General features: G+C 40.1%; 1 protein-coding gene across 2 annotated transcripts in view; it reads right to left on the bottom strand.

Annotated features, from left to right (window-relative positions):
* The window catches only part of SLC37A1 (solute carrier family 37 member 1), a 38,771-nt gene extending 16,184 nt beyond the window's left edge, over positions 1-22,587 (bottom strand). For both annotated transcript variants that reach the window (XM_009640930.2, XM_035896450.1), the window contains exons 1-10: positions 22,442-22,587; positions 20,574-20,655; positions 19,613-19,739; positions 17,665-17,743; positions 16,681-16,816; positions 15,355-15,431; positions 13,357-13,523; positions 12,569-12,606; positions 4,156-4,239; positions 347-478 (exon numbers count right to left, since the gene is read on the bottom strand). In XM_009640930.2, coding sequence (XP_009639225.2) covers positions 347-478; positions 4,156-4,239; positions 12,569-12,606; positions 13,357-13,523; positions 15,355-15,431; positions 16,681-16,816; positions 17,665-17,743; positions 19,613-19,739; positions 20,574-20,655; positions 22,442-22,497 — 978 coding nt within the window. In that variant the 5' untranslated portion in view covers positions 22,498-22,587. The remainder of the gene's footprint in view (positions 1-346; positions 479-4,155; positions 4,240-12,568; positions 12,607-13,356; positions 13,524-15,354; positions 15,432-16,680; positions 16,817-17,664; positions 17,744-19,612; positions 19,740-20,573; positions 20,656-22,441) is intronic.
* Positions 22,588-22,867: the final 280 nt, after the last annotated feature.

Here is a 22,867-nt window from a genome sequence, read left to right as displayed (position 1 = left end):
TGGCCATCTGGGCACACTGCTGGCTCATATTCAGCCGGCCGTCAACCAGTACCCCCAGGTCCTTTTCCACCAGGCAGCTTTCCAGCCACTCTTCCCCAAGCCTGTAGTGCTGCATGGGGTTGTTGTGACCAAAGTGCAGGACCCGGCACTTGGCCTTGTTGAACCTCATACAGTTGGCCTCAGCCCACCAGAATCTGCTTTAGCCTATATACACCAAAGTTGCCAATCAAAGCTTGTGATGCAAAGTTAACATCATCTACTGCTCTATCTAGAACTTCATGGAAATAAAATTCTGAGGCAAAACTTAATTCTTAGAGGAACAGGCAAGAACAGCACATGTACTCACAGGTATTCGCAAGGCCCCAAGGAAGCTGATAGCCGATGTCCCATGTCTACCTTCCCCGGTGACCACAGAGCTGGAGTTCAATGTCACACTGCAATTTTCACAGTCAATAAGTAAATGCTGCATCTCTGGATCCTGCAATTTGCCCCAGCAACACCATACAAAAAAGAAAGGAACAACGCATCAAAACATGCATCAAGGAATCAGGTAATTCCAAAATAATTAAAAAAAAAATTATCCGTCTTATCACAGAAAGTTACAGCTAATAATAATATCTTGATTTGTATATACAGAGTACATAGTGCGAGTAGAGTATATACAGAATATCAGGTGAAACAAGCCCGGTTGTTAATGTTGAGTGCATGCACTCCATTATGGAATTAAGTTTCTGTTCTATCGTGGAACAGTTTCACGTTGAAAAGAAACACATATTAGAGTAAAATTCAATGGAATAAACCAATTTCCAGTCTTCCCTTACCCCACTACACAAATGTGGTCTAATTAAAACTGACAATCTACAGAGTACTGCAACACATTTCTGCATAAAAGCATGTATTATCTTCTTCCTGTACAAATATTAAGCCCAGACTTAATATTTTCAGACTCTGTAACATCACCTTATTCACCAATTTAAATACAGGCCATCTTTCCAATTGAATTATGGATACTGAATGCTTTATGCTAAGCAATCACTTATTTTTTCACATCTGTTTCACCTGTGCATTGCAATCCACAAATTATAAAAGCCTGGAGTTTACCAATATTACCTACAGTTGTGAATTCTGAGTTCTTTTCTAGCACTAGGAAGGATTTTACTTAATACTTCCACTGGCTGCTAAAAATACTTGTGGAGCAAGTTATCACGCAAGAAGAACAAGCCATCCCAGTCTAGCCATAAGTGTATCTCGTTATTTTTATCCATCTACCACACTGACATGAACTCTCAGAACAGAACTGGAAATTTACATCTTACAGCTGTACATAGAAAAAGAAATTTTAGGTATAAATAGTTCTTGGTACCTCCTTTCCAACTCAGAAAAAGGATGGGATGTAGCTATCCTCACTTTCACCTGCTTGCTGAGAAGCTTACCTAGCTGTGTATTTTTACTAGCTATGGATGTATCCTACATACTGTTGTCTTTCTCCCAATTCGTGTGCATTTGAATAAAGCCTTAGTGAAGAATTAAGCCTGAAATATGTATTTGGCTGTAGGTTAGTAAGGATAGAATGGCAGGCCATTCCATTTCCAGTAGTTATAACAAAGATTAAAATTTTTTGATTAATATTTGGTAAGCTGATGGACGAAGAAAGAAAAAAAAAAAATCAAGCACTGGACAAATTCAATTCTGCTATTTTACACCCAGAGATTCTAAATAAATTCTGGTTTTAAAGAACTTCATTTAGGAGAAGACACCAGGGAACCATCTGGGCACCTGAGCCCAGACAGCATAATTTCAGAAGCTGCCATGCAGCATCCAAAATATTTGCACAGGATTGGTAGATGGGATCCAGGATCTGCAGGAGACCCTGCACCTCGATGAAGCATTAAGTAGAAGACAGGAAAAACATCTAGGGACCTCTGACATGGCACTGCAAGCCCATGCTATGGCACGCGAGATGCTCCATCATTACTGTAAGTATTTATCTTCTGAAGTACTGGAGCAACTTCAAAACTTGAACTACTTTAACAGTAGCAATTCAAACCACCAGCTATTAACATTAAAAATTAAAAAAAGAGGTGGGAGAGGGGGAAGAAAAAAAGAGCGTGCGAAAAGAGAGCGCCTTAAGCAGTGAAGCTCCCCACTGGATTCAGTGGAAGACATGTCTAGGTAGTGTCTTAATTGAATATCTCTTGCTCAATTCGCACAGCAACCCTAACCAGGATTGTCTGAGAAACGAGCAGCATTACCTCAGACAGGTAGCTCCAAGCCTATTCAAGAAGAGAGGGTTCAATATTGAAGTGAAAATGACCAAAGTCCAAATAACTTATTTAGCAACTCACACTGGAAACTCTTATCGACAATATGGGATTTTTATACTGCACATAGCTAAATGATAAATAAAACCAGCAGTTTGTGCTTGGCAGAGATAATATTGTTCAGCCTTGCCAGCTTGTCATGGAGTGTGATTAGGCATATGGCAGACTCCTGATCTCTGGGGAAGGATTCATTATGCCTCGATTTTGTGTAATTTTTTTAAGAGGCCAACCTGATATAAGTAGTAATGAACACACGGAGGTATTTGGGTCATGCAGCCAAAATCACATTCTGCTTTCAATCACTGCTTATCCTGAATATTTGCTTTCTTTTTAGAGTAATTGAAGAGGTCGATGAAAAATCAGTAAAGGCTGCCATTCCAGTGTGCTTGGAGGAGACCAGCTCATAAATGCAAAACATCTGGTGTTTGTACAGGCACAAAAGCTGACTGCGATAATCAGCTCAGCGTAACTGCAACACAACCACTCTCAAAAGGAAAGATTCTCCTGTCAAAGTGGAGTTGAACAAGATTATCTTTTGTCACTGGCAGAAAACCAGGGGTGTCCCAAACAGTGACAAACAAGGATTTTTTTTTTTTTTTTTTTAAAATTTTTTCTTAAAGCTTTGTTAGGCCTCCACACTACAAACACATAACCCAAATGGCAGAATGGAGAAAAAAAATAAAAAAGGAATAGACGGGATCGCCAGCAAGTGCCCTCGGGCTTTGTTGTCCGTGTGGTCACACTGTCCTGCTCACAAGGCAGCACGGCTCAGCGTGCGAAGGGGTACGTCTTCCTCGCCCACTTGCCATGTAGGCTCTCTGCACAGGCTGACAGTGAGGGTCCCAATCAGAGTTACTACCAGAGTTAGAAGAGAAATATTTGTCTACTAATTTGCTGACTATATTTTAATTGTCTTCATAATTTGTCTAAAGACACCTCCATGTTTTTACATCTTCCTTTACTTTCCAGCTGGTTGTGAAATAATATTGACAAATGGTTTCTGGACCTGGAGACTGCTCTTGGGCAGCTCAAAATGAACATGAATAAACTCAGTACAGAGGGGGTTTAAGCTGGACTGATGAAAAATTCTGAGTAAAGTGTTTCCTTCACAAAAATTTCAAACCCTTTTCATCAACACTGATTATTCTTCCATGGGCAAAGGATGAAAAGAACAGGAAGTTTCTATTTTCCTGTAAAAGTCTGAAAGAAGTTTTTTAAAAAAAAAAGTTACCCTCTCAAGATATGATGTACCAAGTGTACTGAATACAAATACAAAATTTCCAATGGAAATTTTCAGTTAACGTCCATCACAAGATTAAATGTCTTTTTGCCCACAAATGGACAAATCCAGAATTCAGTTTCCAGTGAGAATTACCAGCACTTACGGTTACAAGTTTTAGGCAGGATTTCTGTGAATAACTGCTCATATTTAGAACTCTCTGTCTCCATCTCGTAAGTACATACATCTATTACATCAAAAAGGGAGAGAAGCGAGACTGCAAGGAGGGGACAAACACAGTAAATAGTTCAAAGATTTCAAATGGGCTATCTTTAGAATATTTTGTAGTGCATTACTTTTGCTGGAGTTTTATGAAGATCACAAGTTAAGACCAACTGAGCAAGCATGCTACCTTATTCAGCTCGGTTTGCAGTATTTATGTTAGACAATGCTTAATTGCCTCACCTGAAGTTACATTTGTGTATGAAGATGGAAGTAGATTTCAGCATAATAAAAGGAAGAGCAAGCTTTATCAATAGTAAATCTACTGTAAATATTTCAAGCGAGCTTTAGTAAATCTTCTATATCCTTTCACAACAATAGTTTATATTTTACCTGAGATTTGCTGGTTTCCTTCGCATTTAAGGTTGGCATCTGGACTCCGAATCGAGATGCACCATTCAGGAAGGTTTTGGAACTCTGAAAAAAACAACAACAAAAAAAAACAAGCAACAAAACTATGGAGTTTGTTTGTTAAAGGACTACATTAGTGTTAACCATTTCTCTGCAACAGTGTCTTGTGCATTGTTACATAAACATAACCCGAAATGAAGCATCTTTAATTTAATGACTGTGTATTTTGGGTTTCTAATGTTCTTCTGCAGACCTACGGCAATGTACATTAAATGCAATCACAAATTTATTTGAAGGCTAACTTCATACCATTTCTATGCAGAAGCAGCATATTGAATTCAGAGCAGTCATGCCATTCTTAACATCTTTAGCTGCTTTTTCCTCTACTGAACTTTCATTGCCATTGCAAACTTAGATTTTTCTCATAAGCAGATGATCCTAGTAGCAACTACCTAAGTTGATTTGTTTCAGGAAAACCTTGATTCTTCATTTCCCTATCCCTTTCTTTTAGCTTATGCTCACTGTATTGTTCTAACCCAGAAATGGACTGTGCTTTTGTGGGCTGGAGGGTTAACGAAGAGTCTGAGCACCTCCAGCATGCTCAGTACCAAAACCGAGCCAAAAAGCTACATTTTAGGCTAAGACCACAAGAGGCACTGCACGCTGCTCAGAGATGAACTGTTTTAAGTGTTTAATGACACTCTGGATGCCACGTTACACAGCAAAAAAACCAAACCCTGCCCCAAATAAAACTCCCCAAACCCACCACCACAAATAAAAAAAGAATGCCCATCCTCACTGAACATTTTAATTCAAAATTAATTGCTAGGTAATTCTTCCCCAGCAAAAATACAAGGATCTGTATTGCAGTATTCTTTAGACAAACTGCTATTCATCAACCAAATCCTTCTAAGAAGGCAAAAAACTTCTGAGGATAAACTAAAGTATTTCTGCTGCTCAACACGGAGCTGAGGTGCAAGCAGTCTTGGGCATGCATTCCCCAAAATGAACAAACAACACTCAACCCCCCAGGGGCTGATAAAACAGATTTTAAAATTTTATCTCACAGAAAATTAGGCTCTTGTCAATAAAATGATTTACAATAATCTGCAGGGAAGAAAGCCCATTATGTAGAGACAAGTCATCTACATCTTTACTCAGCAGCTCAGCATAGAAAAAATGAAAGATTTTTTCATTTGACTGTCAAAAATAAGATTTACTGTGGTAAAGAGGAAATGTCTGGGGAAAAGGACTAGACTGAGAGGCTGCACATTTAATACTTAGTCTTCTTTCTCCTTTTCAGAAGATAAAAATTGCAGCCTGGTATCTTTTAAATGCAGAAGCACTTTACCACAGGAGTTTAAGAGATCTAAGTTTCCTGGAAATTCAAAATCAGGTTAAAGAAAGTTCCTAGAACATAAAGACAGGTCTGTATGAACATGCTACAACTAACATGTTTACCTATGGAAAAAAAAAAGGTACAGGGAGAAAAGATGGAAAGCAATAAAAACAGTTCTAAACCACCACATTTCACAAATGCCATTAAATCTGCTCTTTAACTTTCATTATGAAAGTGCACCAATGCTTAAGAAAGCACGCTGACTTCTTGCTTGCATTTGTCATAGGTATAGCCTTTTGGAAAGTCATAGATTAAGCCTCCAATGCTAGCATTTAAAGGCACTTTACTGTACTCAAATATTTGTTTTGAAAAAAATTTCAGATTCACAAATCGGAGCCAAGGTGAATACAAGCAAACGAAACACAGCCCCCCAAAAAAGGTGAATAAAGAGTAAGAACCACGCATTCAAGGCTCTGTGTCTGGCTCTCTGTCTGTGCTTCTGGACAACTCAGTGAAATCAGATTACTCACCACTACAAACTCTGTAGAAATACTGAGCTTATGATCACGCTGCAAATAAACAGTAGATCAAATTCATCAAGACAGTGATATCACACAGACATTAATCTGATATATAAATCTTAATATAAATCTATCGTAAGTCCTTCCCTCATGTTGAGCATTTATTTTAGTTGTGCTTAAATTTAACTGGCCTCATTCTTCCACAATGAGGTTCGGCTTTTGGCACCAGCTGGCAGAGCTGCCTGCACTTAACAAAGACATCTGTCCATACTGCAGCCTTATGAGCAAAGCAAGTGCGTATGCTTCTTTAATGTCTTAGAAAAAACATTCCTAACTATTTGTAAAAGCACACAGGTTGTTCATGTTGTCACTGAAATGACTGAGCAAAAAAGGACAGCTAGCATTTTATGCCTGCCAGCAAGTTCTACCCCTTGTACAACACAGCTGAAATACTTTGTTCCCGGTAATAACACAGTCATTTTACTACATGAACCTTCCTTCAATTAGCAGTTTTCTTTACAGTCAGACATTGTCATTACCACATCTGCATTTGTAGGGGATCTTCTTGAACTTCTGTTCTTACCTTATTCATTTCCTTAACTTCTAAACCCACCCTCCCTGCAGAGAACAGAAGCTGTGAGCCCTACTCATTAAGGATTTAGAATCCATTGTACTTTGCGGACCACACAGGTCTGAAGAGAGGTATGTGAGCAATTGAAATGGCATACAGCTTCCCAAGACAATGGCAAATGTTAATCTGAAAAAGGTCCAAGGCAGGTGAGGAGGCACTTTTATAAACCTCCTACAAGATATGCAGATGTGAATATATGGAATAAGGAAGAATTGATGCCTTTTGCTCTGGAGAGCAAGGTTTCCAGGGAAACAGAAGGTCAAATGCATCCCTACACAACGAGACTGCACCTAGAGCAGTGATCTTGCTGGTGTCCTAGAGATTAAATCAAATGCTGGCCCTTTTCTGGGACTGGGGGAAAGGATGGTGAACTCTATGTATATTAAACAGCCACTGAAGTGTTCATGGGAGCATTTCCGAACTACATAAAAGCTAAGGAAAAAAAGGCCTCCTGTTAGGAGTCTCTTAAAATATTCTCATACTTGACAGAAGTTACCTTTAAGAAATGAAAGAGAATTAAATGAAAAATTCATAGAATCATAAAGGTTGGAAAAGACCTCCAAGATCATCAAGTCCAACCGTCAACCCAACACCACCATGCCTACTAAACCATGTCCCCAGAATGCCACATCTACATGTTCTTGAACACCTCCAGGGATGGCGACTCCACCATCTCTCTGGGCAGCCTGTTCCAATGCTTGACCACTCTTTCAGTAAAGACGTTTTTCCTAACATCCAGTCTAAACCTCCCCTGACACAACTTGAGGCCATCTCCTCTCGGCCTAGCGCTTGTTACTTGGGAGAAGAGGCTGACCCCCACCTCACTACAGCCTCCTGTCAGGCAGTTGTAAATCATGATAAGGTCTCCCCTCAGCCTCCTCTTCTCAGCCTAAACAACCCCAGTTTCCTCAGCTGCTCCTTATCAGCCTTGTGCTCCAGACCCCTCACCAGCTTTGTTGCCCTTCTCTGGACACGCTCCAGCACCTCGATGCCCTTCATGTAGTGAGGGGCCCAAAACTGAACACAGTATTCAAGGTGCAGCCTCACCAGTGCCGAGTACAGGGGCATGATCACTTCCATGCTCCTGCTGGCCACGCTATTCCTGATACAAGCCAGGATGCTGTTGGCCTTCTTGGCCATCTGGGCACACTGCTGGCTCATATTCAGCCAGCTGTCAACCAGTACCCCCAAGGTCTTTTTCCACCAGGCAGCTTTCCAGCCACTCTTCCCCAAGCCTGTAGCGCTGCATGGGGTTGTTGTGACCAAAGTGCAGGACTCAGCATGTGGCCTTGTTGAACCTCACACAATTGGCTTTGGCCCATTGATCCAGCCTGTCCAGGTCCCTCTGCAGAGCCTCCCTACCCTCAAGCAGATCAACACTCCCACCCAATTTGGTGTCATCTGCAAACTTACTAAGGGCACACTCGATCCCATCATCCAGATCACTGATAAAGATATTAAACAGAACTGTCCCCAAGACTGAGCTCTGGGGAACACCGCTTGTGACCAACCAACAACTGGATTTAAGTCCATTTACCACCACCCTTTGGGCCTGGCCATCCAGCCAGTTTTTTACCCAGCGAAGAGTGTGCCTGTCTGAGCCATAATCTGCCAGCTTCGCTAGGAGAATGCTGTGGGAGACTGTGTCAAAGGCCTTGCTGAAGTCCAGGTAGACATTTAATATGACTCAAGCTTAAACCAGTCACCCATGCTGGCTGGGCCTGATCCCCTGACTGTCCTGCACAGGCCTTGTGAGTGCACTCAAGACAAACCACTCCGTAACACTCCCCGGTACCAAGGTCAGGCTGACAGGTCTGTAGTTCCCTGGATCCTCCTTCCGGCCCTTCTTGTAGATGGGCGTCACATTGGCAAGCCTCCAGTCATCTGGGACCTCCCCTGTTCCCCAGGGCTGCTGATAAATGATGGAGAGTGGCTTGGCAAGCTTCTCCACCTCAGTACCCTTGGGTGGATCCCATCCAGCCCCATAGACTTGTGAGGGTCCAGGTGGCACAGCAGGTCACTAACTGCTTCCTCCTGGATTATAGGGGGTTTATTCTGCTCTGTGTCCCTGCCTTCCAGCTCACGGGGCTGAATACCCTGGGGATAACTGGTCAGACTATTAAAGACTGAGGCAAAGAAGTCATTAAGTACCTCAGCCTGTTCCTCATCCTTGGTGGCAATGTTCCCCCCCCGCCCCATCCATCCAATAAAGGATGGAGATTCTCCTTGGGTCTCTTTTTGTTGTTGATGTATTTGTAAAAACATTTTTTGTTATCTCTTACAACAGTGGCCAGATGCAGTTCTAGCTGGGCTTTTGCCTTCTAATTTTCTCTCTGCATGACCTAACGAGATTCCTGTACTCTTCTTGCATTGCCTGCCCCTTTGTCCATAACTGGTAAACTCTCCTTTATTTCCTAAGTCCCAGCAAAAGCTCTGTATTCAGCCAGGCCAGTCATCTTCCCCTCCAATTTGTCTTATGGCACATCAGGACAGCCTGCTCCTGTGCCTCTAAGACTTCCTTCCTGAAGAATGCCCAGCCTTCCTGGACCCCTTTGCCCTTCAAGGCTGCCTCCCAAGGGACTCTCTCAACCAGTGTCCTGAACAGACCAAAGTCTGCCCTCTGGAAGTCCATGGTGGTGGTTTTGCTGACCCCCCTCCTTACTTTGCCAAGAATTGAGAGCTCTATCATTTCATGGTCGCTAAGCCCAAGACGGCCTCCGACCACCACCTCTCCCACCAGTCCTTCTCGGTCTGTAAACAGCAGGTCAAGCGAGGGACCTCCCCTGGTAGGCTCACTCACCAGCTGTGTCAGGAGGTTATCTTACACACACTCCAGGAACCTCCTAGACTGTTTGTTCTCTGCTGCGTTGTATTTCCAGCAGACGTCTGTTAAGTTGAAGTCCCCCATGAGAACAAGGGCTAGCAATTGTGAGACTTCTGCCAGCCGCTTGCAGAATGCTTCATCTACCTCTTCATCCTGGTCGGGTGGTCTATAACAGACTCCCAGCAGGATATCTGCCTTGTTGGCCTTGCCCCCTCATCCTTACCCATAAGCACTCAACCTTATTGCAATCCTTGAGCTCTGTACAATCAAAACACTCCCTACCCTAACATACAGAGCCACCCCACCCACCTCTATTTCCTTGCCTATCCCTTCTGAAGAGCTTATAGCCATCCATTGCAGTATGCCAGTCATGAGAGGCATCCCACCACGTTTCCGTGATGGCAACGAAGTCGCCTGCTGCACAGTGGCTTCCATCTCCTCCTGTTTGCTGCCCATGCTGCGTGCATTGGTGTAGATGCACTTGAGCTGGGCTATCGATTTCACCTCCAACATTGGCATGCCACCCCTAGGCTCCTCTCTAGTGAGCCTGGTTATATTCCCTTAGAACCTAGTTTAAAGCCCTCTCAATGAGACCCACCAACTCATGAGCAAGAACCCTTCTCCCCCTTTGAGAAAGCTGAGTTCCGTCTGTCACCAGCAGGCCCAGTGCACAGAGCACATTGTGAGCACACCTTATCTCACAGTAACAAACTAAGAACAGGAGTTCCACAGACCACTGAAAATATTCAAAAGCTTTATCAGGAGTACTTCATATGACAAGAAAAAAAAAAAACATTAACTGGTAAAGAAGAGATAACACAGACTAGAAAAATCGCCTTCAGTCACTACTCAAGAAGACAGCATTTAAAAATGTAAAAAGCCATCTGTCTGAAACTATTGGAGAGGTGGTAGAAAACCAGCAATCATCCACCTGCGAGACTTGCAGCTAAAAGGTATAGTTCACATGTGTAGACAATCTCCATGTATAATCCCCCTAGCACTAGAAAACATATGTGGGATTCCCTTGGGACTTTACCTCCAATTTTCCCTCCTTTTGCAACAGCCCTGATGTGCCCTCACACATGGGAAACCTTAAGACCTTCTTTGCCAATCTCTCCCTACTATTCTTCCAAAGAACTAGTTGAAAATGTGGCAGACCTGATTACCCACAGGTCCCTGGGATCCAAAGGAGAAAGAGCCTGGAGCAACACGCTGCTCTAGGTTTTGCTTACAGTAGAGAGAAACACATACCAGAGTCTTATGGAACATGAAACTGAGACGAACCTGAGATGAAACTGAGATGAACACATTCCTAAATGAAACTGGGCTACAAATAACATTCTGTTATGAGAAGTTATACACAGCTGGTCTTCCTAATGCTCTTGTTTTGTTCCCTTTCCTTTTTATTTTTCTCTCGTTCTGTTTGGATTACCTCCCTCCTCTTGGATCACAGCTACATGAGGCAAGAAAGGAATTGTCTTCTCATGTAGTAGCTAAAGCTTTCTAAGGCACATCTTTTTGCCATTGACACGGCTTTCTACATCACTTAATTTTGAGTACATAAAGTGTCTTATGAACTTTTGTTTCAAAAGCATTCGGCAAACACCTTGATACCAGAACTTAACCACTTCCAACCTAATTTTAAAATAGTGTTTGAACAATCTTATGCTAACACTTAAAGAGAAAGCTTTCCTTTTAGAAACAATTAAAAAAGTTATGAGTTTTACTGCCACGATGGCACAAGGAAGTATACACGCAATGTTCAGGAACCCAAAGAAAGCTTAGACATTTGCACACCCCCCCCCCCCACTCTTCAATCCTGCTTCAACAATGCGTTACATGGTCAGTCTCTGATGCTGGATTTTCAAACTCTTACGCCAAGAGAGTTGCATCTTCCCTTGTGATCCAGGCAGTGCGTGTTCCACAGTTTGTGTGTGTGTGACAGTATATTTACAGCTTGGTGAAGTTCACTACCTTGCCAAAATTTAAGTCCTTGAAGTATAGCCTCTCATACCATAGCAACACCTACTGCCTTGATGCCAGTAAAACATGTGATTGATACATTCTATAAACTAACTGTATATTAAAAAAAAAAAAAAAATCATAAACAGCATCTCCATCCTTGAGGATTTCAAAATTTGACATGCAAGCCCTAAGCAATGTGATCTTATGTCAGATTTAGACCTGGTACGAGCAGAGAGTAGGACCATATAAAGTCCACAGGTCCCATTCCTTCTCAACTAAGTTATTCTGTGAATCCACAAAAACTAAAGTATTGATTTATCATGTGACCCACACTGCTAAGCACAGATTATTTCACTCTCCTTTTCACAGCTCTTCATTAATGTCAGCTTTGGTTAAATAAAGACCATATTATATTACAACTAAACTCACTGTCACAGACTGCTCCAATCTCTTCACTTCAGCTTCATATCCATCCCTTGCTTCCTCTTTGCTGTAGCCATGTGCTCCTACTGTCCTTCCCTCTATTGGAGGGAACATCCCACCTTCCGTCCCCAAACCCATAAGATGCATGGTTCATTGACACTGTGTCAGCAAAAGGGCTGTTTGCCATGCAATGCCTAATACAGGGTTCTACAAACAGTGAGACCCTTCACAGGACATGGTTGGCAGCTATCTCATTATGCCACACCTAAGCAAAGAAGGCAACGGCAGGAGATAGGTCAAAATGTTCTGAAGATGCCCAGGGAGACTGGAGGAAAGTAAGAAAACTCAAAAAAAAATGAACAGTTTTTACTTGCTTTACTGTAGTAAGGAGACTGGAGGAAAGTAAGAAAACTCAAAAAAAAGATGAACAGTTTTTACTTGCTTTACTGTATTATCTATTCCAAAACTTCAGTTAAAACAAACTCATTCATCTCTTGATTCACATTGCTTTGATAGAAAGTAAGCTACTGGTTTACCAGTGAAACACAGAAGACCAATCATTCCCTCAGGTATAGGGTCAGTTACAACAGCCTGGCACAAAAGGGCCATGCAGATTATCCAATTTCCAGAATGCCCATAATAAACATGTGTATTAGGAGACAAAAATCAAAATAGAAAACGCATTCACTTACACTGGATGGTGTCCAGGAGCAACTTACATCTTTCGGATCTGAAATACAATACCATGCATAGTTAATAGTAAAAACAAGGACAATGAATATCTCTTAAAACATCTAACTAGTAGCGTAATTTACCAACAATAAACCAACAGTACAGATAACACAGAAGTACTCCTGGTAGAAATGTGTAACTGTAGCGTTAGAGAAAAAGAAGAGGGTGCTCCATGGTACCCTTTCCCATCCTACGACCACATTAAGTGCTATTCTGACAGTACAACTCATTACAGCATTCTAGTTATATCTGAAGAACTTTTTACTTCCTGAGGTAGGCCAGTTACGGTAAAACAATCATTCGTACTAGTATCTCTGGGTCTAGGTAGGGACAACATGGGGCATTCCTTTTTAATTTTGAGTTTAAAGTGACAAAACTTGCTCTATCAGATGATTTCTGTATTTCATAGCACAGAATATGGATGGCGTGGGTTGAGTGACAGCACAGTATATACACTGCAGCCAAGTAGGACATTCTAAGATAAACTTGAACAATTTATAAAGACAGGGAACTAATGACAGTGCAGCGGACTGAATTCTGAAGTGTTACTCTCAGGTACGCCACAGTCTGGGCATATGAGCTTTCTAGATGCACAGAAGTTCTCCTCCATCTAGTGTTCTAAGAAGAATTTTTATAAGTACTGGCATAGCTTGAGGAATATACTTTGCACTGAGTCATTTAGCTTAAACAGCTGCTGTTCTTCCCCCATAATGAGCCCTCCATGGTTCTATCCCATCAAACCACTTACGTTCAATAAGAAACAGGAAACAAACAATCCCCATCACAGCAATGATGACGCCAGGCATCACGAAGGAGAGACCCCAGCACGTAGACACCCAATAAGCAGCAATTAAGGATCCCAAGATATTTCCCACTGAAGTGTGTGAATTCCAGATTCCCATGATCAAACCTCTCCTGCATTTAAAAAAAAAAAACCAAAACACACAAACATTTCTTATTATTCCAACAATAAGCATTACTATCCTGAGAAAAGTGTATAAAAATGACTTTTCATCCATGGTGTTAGTGAAATATTTTTAATCTTACTGTTCTTTAACTGACCGCTTCTTTGTGTTAGCCTTTCATCTGGCAATTTCAAGGCACCTAAATATTAACAGAAGTGTTCTAAATACTTCTCTGTGCATAACAGCACTCATCCTGCATTTAAAGGCATCACTAGGGCTTGCATATTTCTGGATAGTTTCTTTGATAAAAACAGATGCATGATGATGTGTAGCACGTGCACACTAAGTCTGATGCTTCTGAGAATGAAAGTCCTCCTGCAAACACATTGCACTGATAATCCATGCTTTCAGGATACATTAGACTTATCATGCAGAAGAAAACAATCTGTACAGGTTAGCTAGAGCAAATTCAGTATTTTCTGATCAAATTCTGGACTTGCTAGGCACTAGTAGAAGATAACACCGGCATCAGCTTGACTAACAGACACATGAAATTGCTGTCTGCCTGGAAACCCCAGATTAGAGTTGCTGTAGAAGAGCTCTAACTGAGCTAATATAAACCATAAAAATCCTACTGAAGTCATGACAGTTAATAGGGTTTTTTTCTTCCCTTGTAAGACATGGGAAAACTGTCTTGCCCTCAGCAGTTTACCTGGAGCAACCTAATTCAAACTAAACCAAATCTTTTCCTTTTGGCTGAAGACAAGATCTAAGAGGTCTGCTCATGTTTCACAGAATTTATAGCAAAATGAAAACAAGAACCAGATCGCTGACATTCAAATCAGAGCCCTATCCACCAGTCCACTATGCGGCCTCCTAAAAGTAAAAGTTGTTGCTTTTGCCCAAAGCAAAATCTGAATAAATGTATTTGTTTTGCACAGACTTGCCAATTTTGTTCAGTGTTGTACGATGGTTATCGTTCTCTGCATTTTGCAACATTCACCAAAAAGGCTGCACGGACTACAGAAAACCAGTCTGAGCCCACATCTTCTTAACTATCCCATAATTTTATATAGAAAGCATATACTTAATTTTCGTATGTCCTTCTCTTGAACCAATTGACAATAATGTTCATTCAATGGTATGTATCTACAATGGATGGTACTACAGTAGCAGCACTATATGCTACATGCATCAACCATTATCAGAGCCAATGGATTTAGCATGCTAGTCTTGCAAAATTTATGGAAAACTCCTGTATGGTGTGACAAAAGAAACATTATGAGTGCTCTCTATGCAGGATTAAGGAGGAAAAAAAAAGGATGATTTAAACAAAGTGACAAAAAGAAAGGTTAAATCAGTTGCCATGTGTATTTTCTTTTTTTAAATTAAATTTTCAAGTTTCTGTAAGTGTGTTAGAAAAAAAGACATTAGACAAGCAGGTACTTTTGGAGTTGCACCCTGACAACTGCTTTGCAATACAAATGAAAACATGGGAAATCCCACGTTAAAATGGCATAACAACATCCTTCATTAAAAGTGGGTTTAGACTTAATATTTGCAGGAATTAGTCTTAATTCACTTCTGGAATATTTCATCTGAAAAATTAAACATCAGACTAAAGAGCTACCACAGAACAGTGTTTTGACGTGAGAAATAACATTTCAAACAGATATATCAACTACTGAGCATAACAAGGGAAGCTCCTCTCAAAGACCTAACTGCTTGTTTCACCCCAAAAAACCACTACAGCAAAAGAAAGCTATTTAAATTTACTATAATATTACAGCCCAGAATGTGTTGATCTGTACTTGAAAAACTTTGGATTACATATTATTTACCTTCCTTTTCCAAACCAGTTGCCAATACATGTAACGACACTCGGCCAGCCAGTAGTTTGCACCAACCCATTAGCTATCTGCAAGTATATAAAAATAATAAACAAACATACCCTATAATAAGTCAGGTTCCTACACAATTTGAACATCCGGCAAAGCATGTTTGCAATCAAGCAAAGCAGAAAAAAAGAAAACTTTAGCGGAGACTGGATAATTTTGAACATTAAAATGCTTAACAGATACCTGTACATAAACCAAGAGGAGAAACTTAACTTACTATATTCAGGCTGAAGTACAAACTATTTCAGCCTCCATGTTGCACAGATCAAAACACTAACTCATCTCAACTCCTAAAAAGCTCCCTATCTAGAATTACACATTAACACAGAGATCACAGTGCAATAATCCACATGCATAATGAGCATTTGAACATGCAACGAAACAATCTCACTCTACCCAACAAAACCCAATTAGGCTGGTGGTGCAAGACCACCCTTGGTGGATTCACTGACCACGTCATGCAGTGCAGCATTGGTAGAGATAGATAGCTTAACCCTAAAGAAGCCAGCTCCTGTCTTGGAAATCACATAAGCCAGGAGCGCTGGGGCAGTGACACGGTTAAGTGGATGACTCAGTGAAGTGGTTATAAAAGCTTGCAGTACCCAAGTTAGTATCGTTGCATGCCACGTTGCACAATGTCATGCAAACACGCCAGTGGTGAAAGTGCTACTGCAGTAACACAAAGAAAGCAGCAGTGCAAGGTGCAGACCTGTGCAAAACAGTTTAGAAGTGCTAACAATATCCTGGTCCTGACAAATTCCACTTTAGGCCAATGGTAAATACTCTTGTGACACCTGATTAGATCTACAAGTGCTCTAAAAAATCCCACACAACAAAACTTGTTACAGAAGCTGCCTGTTCTCAGCCACACCAGTGTGGGAGACTGTTCGTCATTAGCAGTATAAATGTAATTTTCCTGCAGAGAAAGCCAGGATGCGTCACTCAGGTCTTGGCAGACTGACAGAAGTAAATACATTTGTTTTAAAACTCGCCCACACTTGAGTTTGCAAAGATTTGATCACTGATTTGACATAGGCTGAAACACTTTAATTTGTTTTCAAAGATGTCTTCCATTAAAAAAAACATTTTTAAAAAATAAAACCTGGGGCTATCCACTCTATCACCTCTGCCTGTTGTCAGTGACAACGTATGCCAGCATTTACATCCTCCCATCCAACCACAAATCATTGTTTGCAACCGAAAAAACCACAATACAACACTAAACAGCACCATGGAAACTCAAGAGTACCTAAATAACATCGTGCCTACCTGTGCCATTATGTAAAACCACAGATTATGTATATTATAGAAATAACCCAATCCAAACATTGCAGTGAAGAATCCACTAGCAAGCATCCCGACTGTCAGATAGTACCGGATAGGTAGCCGTTCTCCTATTATTCCACTTGGAATGTGGAAGGAAATAAAAAGAAAGGCAATAATTAAAAATAAGATCATACCCCAAGCCTTCACAAATAAAGAATATTTTGTGGCGTGTAATTCTGGTTGAAGAGAAACTTTACTGGTAACTGCTGTTTTCTTCACAGCAGCAAATGAGCAATTTTTAGCACTTGACAGAAAAACCCAAACTTTTGGTGTTCACTAATTGCCAAGTGCTGACATCTGCCCAACCACCTTTCAGGGATATACTCACCTGGAGCACATCAGAAGTCTTTTACTTACAGAGCCATTTTCCAAATGACCCATAAGGTAGGACATGTCTCCAGCCATTTAAAGTGAGACTAGTCTTCCTTCCTAATGATTCTAGTTATGAAGGTTCTGATTTTGGTCAATAAAAAGAAGCATCTCCAAACAGCAGCTAATATTGCACATTTTAAGATGGGTTCTGGATTACTTTTTAGGAGGTGTCTGCTTCTGTCCTGTGACTACAGAGAAAGCCAGGACAATCAGTTTAGTCTATATGTGCAAGCTGGAGACCGATAAAGTCGAGGACATATATTCCAGCATATATTCCTTCATATTCCACATGAAGGAAAGATAGGCTAGGCTGCAAGTTGGAAAGTATTCCTGCACAAAGCAGATAGGATGGGTGCAGGTAAGAAGCCTTCTGTATACCAACAGGTATGACACCACCAAGGATTCAGGGTGATGTGGTTTTTTTTCCTCAGCAACCAAGTTCTCACTCTCTTCACCAGAAACTTTACAGTAGGAAAGGACAGTATCTCAGAAGTAGTACAGCCTCACAAATAAACAGTAAGCAATAAAGCAGGTTTCTGAAAGAACGAGGTTTACCTTAAATACATTCCAATTGCATATGCACACAGAAACGAATAATCCAGTGCTCCCAGTAACTGTTTGTAGTTGTTCTTATCTAAGATAATTTGCAAACGAAATTATCAGTTTAAATGTACCAATAATTTCCCAACCATTTTTACATATTACAAGAAGAATGTTAGTGAACATGCACTGACGTTTAATTTTCAATAGGCACTTTTAGACTTAATAATGCATTTTGCAGAACAAATCCCCTCTACAACTGAATCTTTTGCCTGTAACATTAGGAAAATATCGGTAGGCCCCTTCTTAATTCCACCTTATTCAAAACAGCATTTGGAAGAGAAGAAACATCAGCTATTAATAAGGTGCCCTTTCCTTATAGGTCCTTAGACAAAAGAAAACTTTAACGGACTTCATTAACAGTGGAAAGATGTGTTGCAAATGTGTGAGGTCCTACCAGTCAAAAAAAAAAAAAATAATCCACCTTTGTATAGGCTGCTAAGGAATCAGCTTAATATATATTTTTTGATGGTTAAAGCCTTTTGCTTTTTATTTTCTAACTACTCGTAAGGCACAGAGACAAAGTCTTGGTTAAAAAAAAAAAAAAAAAAACAAAAAAACCAAAACCAAACTCAGGATTCTGCTCTGTACAGCAAATGACCATAATCACAATTAAATGGGACTTGCAGGCAGGATGGAGGGAACAGGAGGGCCTCCACCCAGATAGAAACACCAAATCCAGCCTCAAGAGACCTGAGCTCATAGCAGGAAAGACAGTTTCTGTATTTGCAAGGAGCCACAATTGCCACCGACTTTGAGAATAAAGTCACAGTTATTAAAGCATTCCTCCTTTCACGGTTACTCCCAGCTTGCCAGCTATGTTGCCAGAAAAACAGAGCTGAAAACAAGCCTAGAGTGCCATCCCAAAAGGGTAGCTTTGCAATAACCTGTATGTTCATGGAAAAAGGAGGACATTGGAGTGCAGGAGCCTCCATTAAGAAAGGTAACTCGTGTTTTAGACAAGCAAAGTCAGTATCCCCTTGGTCCACGGATGAGAAACAGCAACCAAGTTCAACTGCACCCCAATACATTTGGAAACCTGTGGGACTGTATAATTTCAGTAGACTGATTACCTTGTAGCAGGCAGTTAATACACAGAATTTTGTCCAGAGAAAACCCACAGCTCAGATCTTTAATTATCCTTGAACAGAGTAGGACTTTTTTTTAATTGCTAATTAAAGAATAATTAGAATGGATGGCTAGATAGACTGGAGTGGACTGGCATAGTGACAGAATGGACTACTCTACTTCGCTGATGTTCTTGGTAGTGATAAAACGGTCAAGGAATGATTCAAAATCTCTATTAAATTCAAATACAATTAAATTAAAATTCAATTCTAAGTAGGCAAATATTTTTTCCATTTAAGTGAAAGGCCAGGTTCATAAGCTCTTCGGTAAGTTGTCAACTCTATTCTGCAATAGTGTCCCATTTTTCTCCATTAAAATGGGTAGAAAAATATACTTTCTGGCAGATAAGGCCTCTGAAAAGTTCTAACTTAGATAAAACATCAAGTTTAAGTGATTGCTGGACCTTGAATTAAAACAGCAGAAAATTATAATGATTTATTTCATTCTTTACCCTTTTTTTCCTTAATAGAGATTCTAAAGACAAATCCCATTTTCTGGCTAAAAACTGATCTGATCTACTGAAATCATCTCATAGCTATAGCAGATAAAATGTCAGTTGTTTAAGTGACTTTAAGTAGGAAAGACATAGGTAATTCACAACTTAACTTTCTTTGGAAAAAATCACTGAGAACATGGAAACAAAACACCCCTCCCACACAGATCTCCCGAATCCCTCTGCACATGAAGAAGAAATAGCAAGAGGCAAATAATCTAATTATGAATACCAGCTTGTTATTATAGAAGAAAAAAACAAAATCAAAAAAGCAACCCTTACCAAACGGCTCCCAACCACACTGAGATACATTAGATGGCTTTTTGACAGGCTGAATCTGGGCAGCATATTCTTTGTATGTGTTGAGTTCAACTTCATGTGAAGCAGCACAATGCTTATGCAGCTCTCCCTGATAAAGAAAAGGAAATTTGGAAAAGGAAAATTCACTTGTGAATGTTAATCTCCATACAGCAACAAATTTAACAATTCTAGCTCTGTATGAACCTGTGTTAAATCCCCTGAAATGAGTAAAATTGTTAACCATTATTAACTGTTTGGTATTTTGCTGGGTGAAGCCACCTTTGCATGAAAGAGTAATTACGTGGTTAGAAACAACATGCTGTAGTGAACTGGTGTTTCTCATACTGCAGAATTTCAAAATTCTTCACTAATGCCAAGCTGCTTTGCCTACTGTCACTCATCAGTTATATACGATACAGCCCCAGGGGATTTGATTTATATTTGGCAAGTCATACAGGCCAAAGATTAAACTAACAAACACAGGATTAGATAATATTTTGCCACCGGCTTCACTGGGAACAGAGTCCCAAGTGTACAGACAACTATGACTATGATGCCCAACAGTACATGGAACTGTTTTGTAAATGTCAGTAGAATTTTATGATGTCTGACTCAGTTATGAGCAACTTTTCTCAAACATATGAATGTAAGCTTGTAAACTCTTAAATATCTATAATTAGATTAATTCACATGAATTAAGTGTATGCATAGCTGTGTCAAGCCTTAAGCCCAAAGACTGGATGTATACACAATATTCTAGGTGTGGTCTTACTAAAGTTTATCAAGTAAATGTCACCATGTTCTAGGTGTATCAATTTTTTCATCTTTTAAACCATACTAAGTTAAACACTGCCTTTCACAAAAGGAAATACTGGAAAAGACAACTAGTTCCCTGTTTGACAGGAGTGGAAGAATGTTTAAACAAGGACGCAACCTTGCTTACCTTAACTATACTAATAGGTTTCCTTGATAAATGGAAGCTGGCATACAACAAAAAAGTGAGAGAGAAAATGAAGGCTCTATACCTACAATTAAAAAAAAAAAAGCATATTTTAAAATTATTTTATTCATATTTACTTTTAGCACTAAGTTACATAAAAACATTACACAAGTCATTGGTAACCTTGGAATAGTGGAAGACAACTTTTTTTCCATGTTCTCTAACAGCCTGAAGAACCACCCGAGCAGTTACGCTGCTTTACAACATCTGCTCTGATCTGGCTTTGGGAGGGAGCTTGGTAGCACGCAGGACAACGTAGCAGCGCTCTGGAGTCCGCAGAGCTGATCTGCCTGGTTTACAACCTTCCTTTGGGGGCTATTAAAAGGCAGTTCAACATTAAACATACTGATGACCAGATTTCACATTTCACTGTCTCATCCAGATTTCTGGTACGATTAGGACATAGATGACTGTGCTATGAACTGTCAGTTTGGCTACTGTGGGTTATTGCTTCTTTCTTTCCTTACTGCTTCTTTCTTTCCTTACTGCTTTTAGGATTTTGCTTTACTTTTGCCTTCCTCTGGAACAACAGAAATCAACCATTTCTAGAGACAGATAGGGGACTGACACTGACTGTGTGTACTGTCCGCTGAAGCACATAACATAATTAACCAGCTTTGGGATTGGGAAGGAGTTTTCCTTTGTACTTGGGTCTTTCTCTGCGGTTCACCTGAATTAAAAGGGCATCTCAAACTCCCTGTCACGGCAAGCGTTAAACAAGGATAATCTAATCTAATCTATTCTCTACCTGTGGCACATTTCAGTTGTTTAAGAAGGAGAGCATTTTGTGGATTTGTGTTTTTAACAACAGAGAGATCAGAGTGTATCCCACCAGCTCCTTCTAGCCTTGATCTTAAAATTAACATCTGTAAATAAAAGTACGCATATACATACCAAGATGTGATATCACACAGCCTACCATGGTCCCTAATTTTTAATTAACCTTTTTTCAATTGTTTTCTGCCTTATAACCTTTTACATAACAAGGGTCTTGTTTTATAGTTCTGGCATATTCACAGAGACATTTTAAAAAAAAAAAAAAAAAAAAAAAAAAGTGAGTTATCCCACAAGTTGAGTTATTCACCCCCATAACTGAAAACATCCTCGCAAGTGATAAAACTGAAATGATTTTTTCCTTGATGCTCTACTAGGGAAAGCATGTGATAAAATTGCTCAAATGGGAAGCGCTTGGTCTGTCATTTGTTATTTTTTTGTTATTCACACACAATTGACTCAGTATTCTATCTCAGAAAGCACAAGAACTGATGCCATCTAACTTCCAGGATTAGTTTTCCTAAAGCAAAGAGGTTCTGGTTTTCGTTATTTTTTTTTGGTTGGTTGGTTGGTTTGGGGTTTTTTTGGTTTTGTTTGGTTTTTTTTTTAATATTACAGCAGCAAGAACTAAAACTGTAATTCTACATGTGTATATTGTACCTCAAATTACAGGGGAGAAAATATACTTCCGGTTAAGAAAAGAAAGCTAACCTCGAGCACCCCTCCCACCTAGGAGTTTGAAAATAAAAATCTGAAATTTATCCCTTCAAATATGTACCTACCTTGCAAAGTAAAGGACAAAAGGCTTTATTCTCTAGCACACTTGACTAGTAAGGGTCTGTCTGGGTTCCCCCAACAAAGTATCTCACTTTTAAAATGTCAGCAATATTTATTTATTACACAACTGACTGTATTTTCTTGCTGTAGATATTAAACAATGAAAAAGCAAAAATAGAGCAAGGCAATAGCATCTTCTTCCCCAAGATACAAACTCACATTGTCCAAAACAAAGATCACCACGGTACTTCAAGACTTACCACTGATCTCGTGAAAATGAAGTGATGAAGCGAATTCCAAGAGGAAGCTGAGCCATCTACTCTACAGCTGGTATCAAATTTTTGGCAACACAATTATGAACTTGTGACAACGTTATGTGTTCTTCAGAATGCGTAACAAAGATCCTCTCAAATTTTTGGCAACACAATTATGAACTTGTGACGTTATGTGTTCTTCAGAATGTGTAACAAAGATTCTCCGAAAGCCGTGCGATGGTAGGCTGTTAACAAACGTGGAAGATACGCTGCCGAGTTGTTCTCCCTGTAGATTTTTTTTTTTCCCCTTATACCTTCAGTCACAACGTGGCAAATTCTTCACTCTGTCTTTGTTAATTGCTGCTCTTCAAATAAGAGAAGCTGCTAAGTAAATATTCTTATCGAGTTATTATAATGTTTTCTAATCTAACA

This window comes from Egretta garzetta, unplaced genomic scaffold (assembly GCF_000687185.1).
Source record: "Egretta garzetta isolate BGI_Z169 unplaced genomic scaffold, ASM68718v1 scaffold45, whole genome shotgun sequence".
Lineage (NCBI taxonomy): Eukaryota > Metazoa > Chordata > Aves > Pelecaniformes > Ardeidae > Egretta > Egretta garzetta.
Note: the sequence above shows the minus strand (reverse complement) of the source record. Positions and strands in the feature narration are given on the sequence as shown.